This window comes from Zalophus californianus, chromosome 4 (assembly GCF_009762305.2).
Source record: "Zalophus californianus isolate mZalCal1 chromosome 4, mZalCal1.pri.v2, whole genome shotgun sequence".
Lineage (NCBI taxonomy): Eukaryota > Metazoa > Chordata > Mammalia > Carnivora > Otariidae > Zalophus > Zalophus californianus.
This window is the reverse complement of record NC_045598.1, coordinates 76,355,900-76,369,236: the sequence shown is the minus strand read 5'-3', so window position 1 is coordinate 76,369,236 and position 13,337 is coordinate 76,355,900. Positions and strand designations below refer to the sequence as shown.

At 34.6% G+C, this 13,337-nt stretch overlaps 1 protein-coding gene across 7 annotated transcripts in view; it reads left to right on the top strand.

Moving 5' to 3' along the window:
- Window positions 1-13,337, top strand: part of ZNF644 (zinc finger protein 644) — a 208,187-nt gene that overhangs the window by 69,691 nt on the left and 125,159 nt on the right. For 4 of the 7 annotated variants that reach the window (XR_003523433.2, XR_003523439.2, XM_027614213.2 and 1 more), the window contains 2 exons: window positions 6,018-9,055; window positions 9,236-9,841. The exons of 2 other annotated variants lie outside the window; for them this stretch is intronic. Coding sequence is in view for 3 of the 5 variants with exons in the window: in XM_027614213.2 (XP_027470014.1) it covers window positions 6,018-9,055; window positions 9,236-9,841 (3,644 nt within the window). In the remaining 2 variants the exon portion in view is untranslated. Of the gene's footprint in view, window positions 1-6,017; window positions 9,056-9,235; window positions 9,842-11,788; window positions 11,912-13,337 lie in introns of all 7 variants that reach the window. One more of the 7 variants, XM_027614200.2, reaches the window with a different exon arrangement.

Below are 13,337 nucleotides of genomic sequence, written 5' to 3'. Positions count from 1 at the left end.
GTCTTTTGAGGCCGGATTATCTCTTCTACTCTTATAAGGAATTTCTTCAAAGCCCAATTGTTTGCATTTGTAGTAATGTCACTAACTTTGATGTGCATAATCTAATGGAACTTGGTCCTGTGGAATCGTATGTGGTTGGGGCAGAAGTTTCATCTGCAACATTTGAACATTATTAGCTTTTAAGTTCCTGAACAAATTCCTAGCCTTTCCTGAAAACCGTTAGGCAAATAGACGTCTAACATTGATGCTAATTTTGTACTTAACTTCTTTTGTCATATTTCCTTATCTCTTGCTGATTACTGTCAGATATATAGGCACAGTAATTTCTTAATGGTGAAATCTCTTTGTTCTTCACAAGTATTTCAGCTTTCAAGCAGTTCGTTCCATATGCATATATAATATTTATATTACCACTTTCGGTGTTTTTATTGTCTCTGTTTTCACTTCTAATATAATTATGTTTGGTCTTCCTAGGACTTTCAACACACTTCTTTTGCATTTATTGGATACGATAGGTTAATGTTTATAAAATGTTTCAAAACTAAGCACAAAGAGCAAACTCATCATAGACTGAAGAACACTAGAAGACCCGAAGTAAAATAACAGTTAATGGCAGTTAATACTCTGTTGGTAGAGGGCAGAGTTGACACACTACCTCTGGAGTGTGAAACTGACACATTTATGATTCATGTTAATTATACAATTGTAGTCACAAGTTTGCTCTGTTTGAAAAATATATAAAGAGGTTATCACTCATTTTATTAAAAAAAACCACATGAATCGTTCTTGTCGGAGTCATGTGCGTATATACGTTATTGACGCTATCAAAGCTGTGATGATCACTTACCTTTTTTTCTTTAAGATAAGAAAGAGAGGGAGAGAGCGCATGAGCAGGGGCGAGGGGGAGCACAGAGGGAGAAGCAGACCCTCTGCTGAGTTGGGGAGCCCAACTTGAGGCTCAATCCCAGGACCCTGAGATCCTGACCTGAGCTGAAGGCAGACGCTTAACCGACTGAGCCACCCAGGTGCCCTGATGATCACTTATCTTGTTCTGACTGTATGAAAGCAATAAGCAGGCATTCCATGCTGTATATGATTTAGCATTCTCCTTTGGTTGGAACCACAATTTATTGCCTTGCCTCTTAAAATTACAAAGCTCTTCATTAGGAAATTAGCCTTCGATAAGTGAATATCCATTTGTTTTTCAACTACTCTTGCTTCTCATTATTGTATAATTTTGTCAGGTTGTTAAAATTAGGCCTTTGTAGCTTCCCTACCACCTTTTGTTCTTCTTGTAGTTACCTGCTTCTTGAGATGTGTCAGATTATGTTAGTATTTAGTACACTCAGCATTAAGCATCATTTTGTGTTACTAGGTGTTTATGATCTAGTACCTTACTGTTTGTAACATTTTCCTATTAAATAATGAGGATAATGCATGGCATCAGGAACAAAACTATTTGGCAAGTTCGATGTAGTTTGATGGTAGATGGTAAAATTACATAAAGATCATTAGTTTGTAATGGCAGTGCTGCATGCTGCTGGGAAGAAAGTATTATGTGCCCAGTGTATTCTTGCTTTAGTTTTCTGTTCATTATTTATGTATTTTTCTTTTTATTTGAACTCATTAACCATTTTTTTGTATTACCAATAAAAAAAACCTTTCTGTGTAGTTTTCATGATTGCAGATAGTTCTGTGGCCTCAGTGTGTTAGTTATTTAGTGCCATATCATTGTTCAAGACTCAGCTTATCAACGTATTACAATTTAACTAAAGGATTATTTCAAGTAATTATGAATTTAGAGGATTTTTTAAAGTCCACTAGTATAATTTTAACTTCCATTTTTAGCTCATTATTTCAAATAATATTAAATGTTAATAATGTAATAACCAAAAATTTAACCTGTATAGTACATATCAGAGAGGATGTTAGAAATCATCTTATCCAGTCACCAGTGCCATATTACCTTCTACAGTGTTCCTGACAGTAGTCCAAGCTGCTGAGCCATTCAGTTCACTGTTGTGTAAAACAACCCTTTGCAATGTTGAGTGGTTCCTGTTTTTAGTTTATTTAATCTTGAGATGAAATCCATCTTTACGATTCAGACACATCGATCATATCTTCTTTTATATGCCACACCTTCAAACATTTGAAGATTGTTAATTGTACTGGCTAATGCTAGACTAAGCATACCAAGTTTTCTCTTTATTTCATCATGTGGCATGCTGGATACCCTTATGAATTTCTGTATTTTTTTTAGTATTTTTCTCTCAAAGATATATCCAGAGTAGGATACTGCCTGGATGATATGGTTATATAGTATACTCTGTCTTCACTTGCATTATATACTAGATGAGGCTTGGGTATATATATTTGTACATTGTGTACAGTATATATGGACTTAAATATCACAGTAATTGTAGCTGTAGTATTTCAGTTAATTAAGATTTGTTTTGTAATTGGAATGACAGTTGTGAATGTTTTTCTCTTCTTGACCCAATCTCATATATGACTAACTGAAGTTGTCATGTGTTCTCAAGGATAATTTAAATGAAATGGGGTTTGTGAAAATCTGACAGATCTTAACTGTAACTCAGCTAGTGGGCAACATTATAATTTATTTATAGCTGTGTAATACAGCTATTAATGAGCTAATGTGGAATGAGGGCAAATTATATTTTTGTATGAAATTATACTACACGACAAAGGTTGGTATTATGTAATAAGTGCCCACAAAATATTAACCTACTTGCAATAAATACAATTAATAATGTACATAAAAGAATGAAATTAAGCTAATTTTCTATAAAACATTATTCATGAACAGAAAGTGGACAGCATAGATTTGATGACAGGAAGGTTGTATCTAATCTGAATTACTGAGTGACCTAGGAAGCTTGCTCAGAGGGATTACAGAATAATTATGTTAATATGCAATTATCACCTCATTTCTTCTGTAGTAACCTCAAGATGTAGTGTAGTGAGGGTGTTATAGCAAGTGCTGATAGTTTGCAAAAATACTGATGTTTGAAATTTCTAAGACAATAAGTCTAGCTTGAGGCATAAAAGTGATGATCTGTCATCTTGAAGACAGATCTGACCTTTGTACTATTTTTTTTTAATGCTCACAGTATATAACTACAGGCAGTTACAGCTGTAGAACTCATTATGATTTTCAAGGAACTGAAATATGTTTTATGTAGATTTAAAGTTTCATTTGCAGCTTTTTATAAAGTGTGAGAAGTTTTTTAAAGAACATTTTAAAATTCATTTAAAAAAAAATTCTGTGGTTATATGATTACATGGAGGAGGACATAGTAATAGTATCTAAGCATTTTATTAAAATATCCTAATTAGTATAGCAAATTCACTGAAATTTAAGGAGTCCAAGCAATATAACATTAGTTTGATTATTTTAATTTATTAGTTTCCCTTTTTTGAATTTAATGATTAATGTCAACCTTCAACTATGTCCCCTACTTGGTTATATTAACATAAACTGGTGTTGATGACTCTGTTACATATATTTGACTACATAAAGATAGTTGGAAAAACTATTTGAAACAGTGTGAAATTAGCTTATAGGTTAAATGCTTTCTTGCCTACATGCTACATAACCGTCCGTGAATGTAGGGAAATAATTTGTGATGTCAAAGTTCTGGATCCATTATTCACTGCAACAGATTTTGATGGTTCAGTGTTCTGCATTGTATCTCACTGCAACAGCAATGAGTTTTGAATACTGTTAAGAAAAAAATGCATTTTTAACATTTTTTAGTTAAGATATACTCTGAAAATTAAACTAGGAAAAAGTTTTTATTGTTGCTAAGATACCAGCTTACAGAGCCATTTCTTATAGCATACCTTTTAACTGATGGAGTACATTTTTAATATTAATGTGCTAATAAATATTCTGAAAAAGAATAACCTCTATTTTTGAGCAAAGGTAATCATTAATTTGGGCGCAAGTAAGGTACATTTCTTTAGGTGTGAAGGAAAACTTTGTTAAAGACTTCATTTTGTATTTTAACAACATTTAATTTGATCTTTTGTTTTTCCTTCTGCTAGATGTGTTTTATAGATAGAAGATATGTCATATACATATATTCTATGTTTTTGAGCAAAACAGTTTGGTATCTTTAGAATGTGAACCTTTGGAAGGCTCATATAAAGCCATTCTGGTAATGAGAATGCAGTCTCCAAGCAGACATGATATTCTCATAGTTTGTCACCCTGCTGTTCAGGGGGTACCAATGAAGTTGCTTTAAATGGGAAGCGTCTGTTCCATCTCTGAACCTCTAACACCAGAACAGATGGGTGGAACATGGAACATAGAAGGTTTTACCTCTGAGGTGGTAACAGTGAAGCCACTCATTAACACTGAATTTACCACTTCGTTAGCAACATTGCTTCCTGTTGAGAAAAGCTAATATAGGCTTTCAAATTGACTGAGTATATATTTATCTACCTCTGTGATTATAATAAATAGGAACACAAAGTAAGTGTCTTTCAGGCTAGTTTTTTAAAAATTCTGTTGTCCATTTCAGATTTATGAGATTATTCCTTTTTGGATATTTTACTTTTTCTATGTAATTTAATGAGAAATGTCAGGAATGGGTAATAGTATAGCATCAAGGTTTGCTTTTCTTTTCATTGACATTTGCACACTCTTCCCTAACACATGTTTATGTGCTGCCCATTTTTAACTTCTGTGTATGTGATGTAGAGACTCCTGCTGGGTGCTGCATTAGCACCATTTTGGGATGATATCATTGAATATGATCTTATTGGACGTCTATTTTTATTACTGTGGAAGTTTGCCAATCTCAAAACAGAATTCTGAGGCATAGAAGGGGCAGAAAAATTGTTGGTATAAATAATAACGCCAAAGACAGATATTTATAGTATTTATTTGTAATATTTATTGTATTAAAGAACACATCTTATGGAAAGAGTAAGCTCATATTTATAAGCACTTATTCTAAATTGTGAAATAAGAAAGTAATTAGAAACAATTCTTTTATTCTTTAACTAGACTTAATGTTTTACGGAGCGTGTATTTGGTACCATAAAAGATATTAGAAATAATGAACTGTATTGAAAATGTTTTAATTTCTAAATATCAGATTCAGTTCTTCCTATCATAAAATAGTATTACTTGTTATACAAATTAAAAGTACTGTGAAGGAAAAATGGAAGACTCTGTTCTTCACCAGAGAGCAGGAACCTAGTCTGTCTTGTTTACTGCTGGTATTCCTAATAATAAAGCAGTGCCTGGCACATGGTAAGGGCTCAGTAAATATTTGGAGAGTGAATAAACTGTACTTGCTACCATTTACAAAAGGAAAAGAAATAGGGAATTTTATGCCAGCACTTCGGATAGTTCATACCTAGGGTTGCCAAATAGCAGATTCTTTTTAAATTGTCCTTGAGGATTATTGGATATTTTGAAGGCCTTGCTGTAATTGCTGAGTCGGGAAGTCAGAACCATGATGATATTTGCATTATTTGAATGGGGTGTCTATGTTTCATAGGAAGAAAACGGTTTTTCCTCTTACATACTTTGGCTTTGATTTTGCAGTAGTGTTTTTATTCATTCAACAAGTTAATACTTTATTCACCAAATACTACCTAAACACCTATGCCATGCACTGTGCAAGGTTCTAGAGATACGAGAGTGACTAGGTACAGGACCTGCCCTCAAAGAGCTTACATTCTTCCAAGGAGACAGGCAATTCCCAGTATAATGTGGCCATTTCTAATGGTGCTGTCCCTGGACGATTTGTAGATATGCAATATGGGATTGTTGCCTAGCACAAAGAAAAAAATTAACCTTTAAGATACTTTTAAAGTCTTTCACATTTTTTAAAGTGCTTCTTCCTTCTTGGAAAATTATTAGGATCTTGATATAAACAGTGGAGTTACACTAATAAAAATGTGTGCTTTGAACTCTCCATACATTCTAATAGAATTTTTTCTTTCATGCAAATCTAAATTTTTTTTCTTCCATTTTCTAGACTAAATGTGTTAAATGGGCTTGCCAACAATATGGATGATTTGAAGATAAACACCGATATTACTGGTGCTAAAGAAGAACTCCTAGATAACAACGGTTTTATCTCAGACAAAGAGAGTGGAGTTCATAAACCAAAAGATTGTCAAACATCATTTCAGAAAAATAATACGCTCACTCTGCCTGAAGAACTGTCAAAGGACAAATCTGAAAAAGCCTTAAGTGGAGGCCAGTCTACTCTATTTATACATGCTGGTGCTCCTCCTGTTTCTAGTGAAAACTTTATCATGCCTAAAGGAGCTGCTGTTAATGGACCAGTTTTACACTCCTCCTTAGCTAAGACTTCCAATATGAATAAAGGCAGTGTTTCATTAACCACTGGACAACCTGTGGATCAGCCAACAACAGAATCTTGTTCAACTTTAAAGATGGCACCTGATCTTCAACTATCTACACCGCAGAAAGCAAGTCAACACCAAGTTTTATTTTTGTTATCAGATGTAGCACATGCTAAAAATCCAACCCATTCCATTAAAAAACTACCTACCTCTGCTTCCGTTGGTTGTGACGTTCAGAATTCAGTAGGGAGTAGTATAAAGTCAGATAGCACTTTAATAAATCAAGTAGAGGTGGGTGAGGATAGTGATGATTTATTGGTAAAAGATAATTGTGTCGATACATTGACAGGAATTTCCTCAGGTACAGATGAATTTAGGTCAGAAAATGATACAAACTGGGATCCCCAAAAAGAGTTCATTCAGTTTCTTATGACTAATGAAGACACAGTGGATAAAGCTCCGGTTCACTCTAAAGTAGGTCTAGAGAAAAAGAGAAAGCGAAAAATGGATGTAAGCAAGATTACTCGTTATACTGAGGATTGCTTTAGTGATTCTAATTGTATACCCAATAAGTCAAAAATGCTAGAGGTAGACTTTCTGGAACAGAATGAAGAACTACAAGCAATAGACTCACAGAAATATGCATTATCAAAAGTGAAGCCTGAATCAACTGATGAAGACTTGGAATCTGTAGATGCTTTTCAGCATCTAATTTATAACCCAGATAAGTGTGGAGAAGACAGTTCACCCGTTCATACTAGCACTTTTCTTTCAAATACCTTAAAAAAGAAATGTGAAGAAAGTGATTCCGAGTCACCTGCTACTTTCAGCACCGAAGAGCCATCATTCTACCCCTGTACAAAGTGCAATGTGAATTTTAGGGAGAAAAAGCACCTCCACCGGCATATGATGTATCATTTAGATGGGAATAGCCACTTTCGCCATCTTAATGTCCCAAGGCCATATGCTTGTAGAGAATGTGGACGGACATTTCGAGATCGTAACTCACTTCTAAAGCATATGATCATTCACCAAGAAAGAAGACAGAAGTTGATGGAGGAAATTCGTGAATTGAAAGAACTTCAGGATGAAGGAAGAAGTGCACGACTACAGTGCCCTCAGTGTGTGTTTGGTACCAATTGCCCTAAAACATTTGTGCAACATGCTAAAACCCATGAAAAAGATAAAAGGTACTACTGTTGTGAAGAGTGTAACTTCATGGCAGTGACAGAAAATGAATTAGAATGCCATCGAGGCATTGCCCATGGAGCAGTGGTAAAATGCCCTATCGTCAGTTCTGATGTAGCCCAGAGGAAAACGCAAAAAAAGACTTTCATGAAAGATTCTGTTATAGGATCATCCAAAAAATCAGCCACCTACATATGTAAGATGTGTCCTTTTACTACTTCAGCCAGAAGTATTTTAAAAAAACACATAGAATACTTGCATTCATCATCATGCATTGATTCATTTGGTAGTCCTCTTGGACTTGATAAAAGAAAAAGTGACATTCTCGAAGAACCTATAGATATTGATAGCACTAAACCATTGATTAAACAGCAGTCAACCACATTTCCAAAGAACTCTGCTTTAAAACAAGATGTAAAACGAACATTTGGATCATCCTCACAATCAAGTAATTTTTCCAAATTCCATAAGCGGCCACACAGAATACAAAAAGCTCGGAAAAGCATTGCCCAGTCAGGTGTAAATGTGTGCAATCAAAACAATTCTCACAAGACTGTTATGATTAAAAGCAGCACTGACCAAAAACCTAAGTATTTCCATCAAGCAGCAAAAGAAAAATCTAATGCCAAGGCAAATAGCAACTATTTATATAGACACAAATATGAAAACTACAGGATGATCAAAAAATCAGGTGAATCATATCCTCTACATTTCAAAAAAGAAGAAGCCAGTTCATTAAATTCTTTACATCTGTTCTCGTCATCAAGTAATTCTCACAACAATAGTTTCATTTCAGACCCTCAAAACTCTGACACCAAAAGGCCAGAAAGCTTCAAAGAGCATAGGCGTGTAGCTGTAAAGAGAGTAGTGAAGGAATCTAAGAAGGAAAGTTCTGTTGGAGGAGAAGACTTGGATAGCTATCCAGATTTCTTACATAAAATGACTGTTGTTGTTTTGCAAAAACTTAATTCCGCTGAAAAGAAAGATAGCTATGAAACAGAAGATGAAAGTTCCTGGGATAATGTTGAGCTAGGTGACTACACTACACAGGCTATAGAAGATGAAACCTATAATGATATTAATCAAGAACATGTGAACTTATTCCCGCTGTTTAAAAGCAAGGTGGAAGGTCAAGAGCCCGGAGAAAATGCTACCCTTAGTTATGATCAAAACGATGGCTTTTATTTTGAATATTATGAAGATGCTGGAGCTAATAACTTTTTGCATGACATACATGATCCTCAGCATTTAGAAAATGCAGAAACTTCATTGTCAAAGCATAGTTCTGTTTTTCACTGGACTGATTTGTCTCTTGAGAAGAAATCATGTCCTTACTGCCCAGCAACATTTGAAACAGGTGTTGGGTTGTCAAATCATGTCCGAGGACATCTTCACAGAGCTGGATTAAGCTATGAAGCCCGTCATGTTGTATCACCAGAACAAATAGCCACAAGTGACAAAATGCAACATTTCAAAAGAACTGGCACAGGGACACCTGTTAAGCGAGTTAGAAAAGGTAAGTTTCCATGTAGATAATTTGGGTTAATATGTCTGTACTCAAATTCAAAGGATTCAAAGATTATGCTCAAATTTGGTCTTTATTAGGATCACATAATTTTATATTTCAGAGTTAATTGGCTTTAAGATGATCACTTTATAAGAAATTCTGATGTTACTCTTAAAAAATTTTTTTTAGCTATAGAGAAGTCTGAAACCACTTCTGAACACACTTGTCAGCTCTGTGGTGGTTGGTTTGATACTAAAATTGGATTATCGAATCATGTTAGAGGCCATCTGAAAAGACTTGGAAAGACCAAATGGGATGCTCACAAATCTCCGATCTGTGTTTTGAATGAGATGATGCAAAATGAAGAAAAATATGAAAAAATCTTGAAAGCATTGAACAGTCGTCGTATTATTCCCAGACCATTTGTAGCTCAAAAACTTGCATCAAGTGATGACTTTCTATCTCAAAATGTTATACCTCTTGAAGCATACCGTAATGGCCTAAAGACTGAAGCTTTATCAGTGTCTGCATCAGAAGAAGAAGGGCTGAGTTTCTTAAATGAATATGATGAAACGAAACCAGAACTGCCCAGTGGAAAAAAGAATCAGTCTCTTACACTGATAGAACTGCTTAAAAATAAAAGGATGGGAGAAGAAAGGAATTCTGCTATTTCTCCTCAAAAAATTCATAATCAAACTGCAAGAAAGAGATTTGTTCAGAAGTGTGTTCTTCCATTAAGTGAAGACAGTCCATTGATGTATCAACCACAGAGGATGGATTTGACTATGCACTCAGGTAAGAGGATGTTTATGACTGTTGTATAGAGTTTAAACACAATTTAATTATGTTTACTTGTATGGAATATTTGTAGAAAATACTTTATTAGAATCATTTTACTTAAGCTGCTTTTTTTGCAGAGCAGAGATTGGTTATACTGTCATTTCTATATAAATCATCAGTTGATGCTCATCAGCACTGAATTCTCTGTGCCTCATTTCTTGGTCAGAATGTAAGGTGAGAACAAAAACAAACAAAAAGCTGATCTGTAAAAATAAAATTTGCTATGGCTGGGGGATGGTCCTGTGGATGGGAGGGTAATATTGTTCAAAAGCGTAGCATTACTGAAATGGCATACCTGTCCTATATTTGCCAGTGCTCCAAGGTGATAATGTTTTCAAGATATAGCTGTTGGTTTTCCTTCTGCTTAGGTCAAACGAATAAACAAACAAACAAACAAACAAAAAATAGAACTCTTTAAACTGAATGGATTGGTGTCTGTTGTGTGTTGTGATTAACCCAAAGAAATGTCTCCCTCTCCAATTCCTCATTATATTGTGGGGTAGTTTGGTTTTGGAGAACTGTTTTTAAGTATAAAACATTTGTTTGGGGTTTTAGATTTTACAGTGGTGGTCTAAAAGAACGGAACAGATGATCTAGGTTAGTGCTTGTGCACCAGTAGTTTTTCATTTCCAAAAGAATAGTTTGTGTGTGCTGGCAAATGATGTAGCAGATAAAAATAGCCAAACTCTATGTGTTCTTATAAGTCTGGCTTATACTTTTAGACTAGAAAAATTTTAAGTGTCTTTGTAGGTTTCTTTTGGAGGTTAAGAATGTTGAAGATGAACTTAGAGGGTCTCATAATTTAGCCCTGAGTTGAAAGTGTCTAAGGTAAAAGTAACTCGTCAGTGGATTAATAATGAATACAATTATGGTAATGTTGATTTGTTTACTTTGGCAGACATTGGGATAGCTCAGATATTTGTATGCAGTTTTGATTTAAGGAAAGATTACCTTGTGTTGTAAGTGGTCTGTAAAACTGTCTTGTCAAGGGTTTCTGGTTAATAGGGTTCTTTCTTTTGTATGAAGAGAATCTTTCAAAGTCAAATCTTCAACCTTTTTGAGAAGGGGAAAATGTAAGAAAGGTGTGTTAGTTGTGTTGACTAAGGTGTAGTACGCTTGAGAGATGGAAAGCGTATTTGTGGCTGATTATCATAGTTACTGTTGAAGAAACCAACTGAAAGGAGTTGGGGGAGTGAGGATTGTCTTTGAAGTTAGGAGTTTCTTATTGTTTCAACATGTTTTCTTTCCTGTGATGACTAAGATGTTAGCTTGTTGATCATTTATTTAGCACAAAGATTTTAGCAAAAAACTTCAAATCATTAACTTTCATTATTGATTGCGCATTCAGGGTAATGAACATAAAATGCTCTGAATAAAATGTTGTGTCTAACAGCTGCTCAATGGTGTGTTTTACCACCTTTCCTCCCAGCCTTCATCAGAAAGCCTAATTTAGTATTGAGCCTTTTACGGTTTTGTGGGTAAAACACTTTAATTACCACTTTGTCAACTAGACTTTTTAATTCTTTTTATTGGTAATGTTGTAAGCTTTGAAACGTCTCAACTGAACTGTGCTCTTCAAATCACAGGATTGTATTTTAGGTTTAGGAAATGATCTGCGTAACACAGAAATCTGCAAGAAAGTGATAATAGGTGTTAAATACAGAGGAGCTCAGAGGTTCAAGGCACTCCTCTTCCACATTTCCAAAGAGCATGGGTTGGCTCTAAATACTAACAACAAACTAATAATAGTTAACTTAATTCCCCCTCTTTATTTTAAGTTAAGCTAATTCAATGAACGTTTTTTAAACCATCCTTATTGTGGTACTTTTCTTCACACTTTTAGCTAAGAAAATTTCACTTTTTGAAGTGAGAACTGGATTATAGTTTTCTTTTGAATGATAGGTATGCCTGTGAAGCTTAGAACATGTGTGCATTGCAATACGACGTTTACAAGTGCTGTTAGCCTGTCCAACCACTTACGCGCTTATGCACGAAAGAAGAGTGCTGGACTTTTGACTGGTACAGGTATGTTTGAACAGATAACACAGCAAGTCTGCTTGGTACAGTACACTTTTTTTCTCACCAGACTGGTGCTAGTTCAGATGATATTTATAGCTTTCTTTGGTAAGCACAGCTGAGACTGAATATACATTAAATTTCAGCAACTTGTAAACTGCTAGATATAATTTTAAGCAAGTTATTCTTTTTCATTTGGCTCTTATTGACTTGATTTGGGGGAAAAAAACCCAATAGAGGTGTGGAACTTTTGAGTCTACATAATTCCCATTGATTTTTAAATTATACTATTTTTGATTTTTAAATTTATTTTTGTTAGTGGATTCCAGTAAGGCACCTCTCTTTGGTAAAAAAGATTGTAGTTCTAGCTTGAGGAAATGCTTTATTAGGAAAGGAAATTATTGTGAAATTTCAAACATGTAGCTTGATTAGAAAACTAAGGAATTTTCATTAGTTTATAGATCATATCTTTAAAGGGACAAGCCTTAATAATGGCCCATGTTGACAACTGAATAGATTTTTCTTTTAATGCTCCTAAACTATGTTTAGGATTAATAAATATAGCCAAGCACATAAATGTTAGCATGCACATTTCTGTGTTATTTTTGGTTGGTTAGCCCAGCCTTGCAGATACCTCTTCATATTGCTAGCCTGTGAAAAATTTTATTAGCTTACTCACATGTAATACTGCTTTTTACCCTACAAAATGCCTTGCTCTTTTCATTTGTAGCCTTTCAAGCTACCCTGCTTTAGCAAATCCCATTTCTCTCACGTCTTAAAATAATACCTTCTTTTCTAAATATATCCACATAAATCCTTTTGCCTAAAATTCTCCTTCCAATCTTTTTATTTCTCTTGCTCTTTTAGATCACTGCCTTCTGCTTTCTTCTAGTTGTTGTTTTCCCAACTTTGTTTTCTTCCTCGTGTCTTCCTATGGCTTACATCCAGTATGTTCTTGCTACCAAAGAAACACTCGTATTCATACTAATGTCCTTCTTTCTTCTGCTTCTTTGCTTTATCCTTCGACTTGATATACAAATGACCAGAGATGACCGTTGACTGTATTAAAAGGAGAATAGAGTGAATTTTACTTTGGGATTAGTAACCTCTTACTGTGAGGTTTTAGTTTTTATGATATTACTCCTATCTTCATCAGGCTTGGAAGGTGATTGCTGACATTAGAAGCAGGGAGGCAGTGAAAATAAAAGACTATAGAAACACAAATTCATCGTTGTTACCATAATCACTAACTTTTATTGAACTCTTACTATGTGTCAGGCACTGTGCTGTGCAATTTGCATGCATAACATTTAACTTCACAACCACCATATGAGTTGTAGGTACAATAATTCTCTCAATTTTACAGGACACTGGGGCTTGGAGAACTTAAGCAAGTTACCCAAACTTACTTAGTTATTAATAGCAAAGTTGAAAA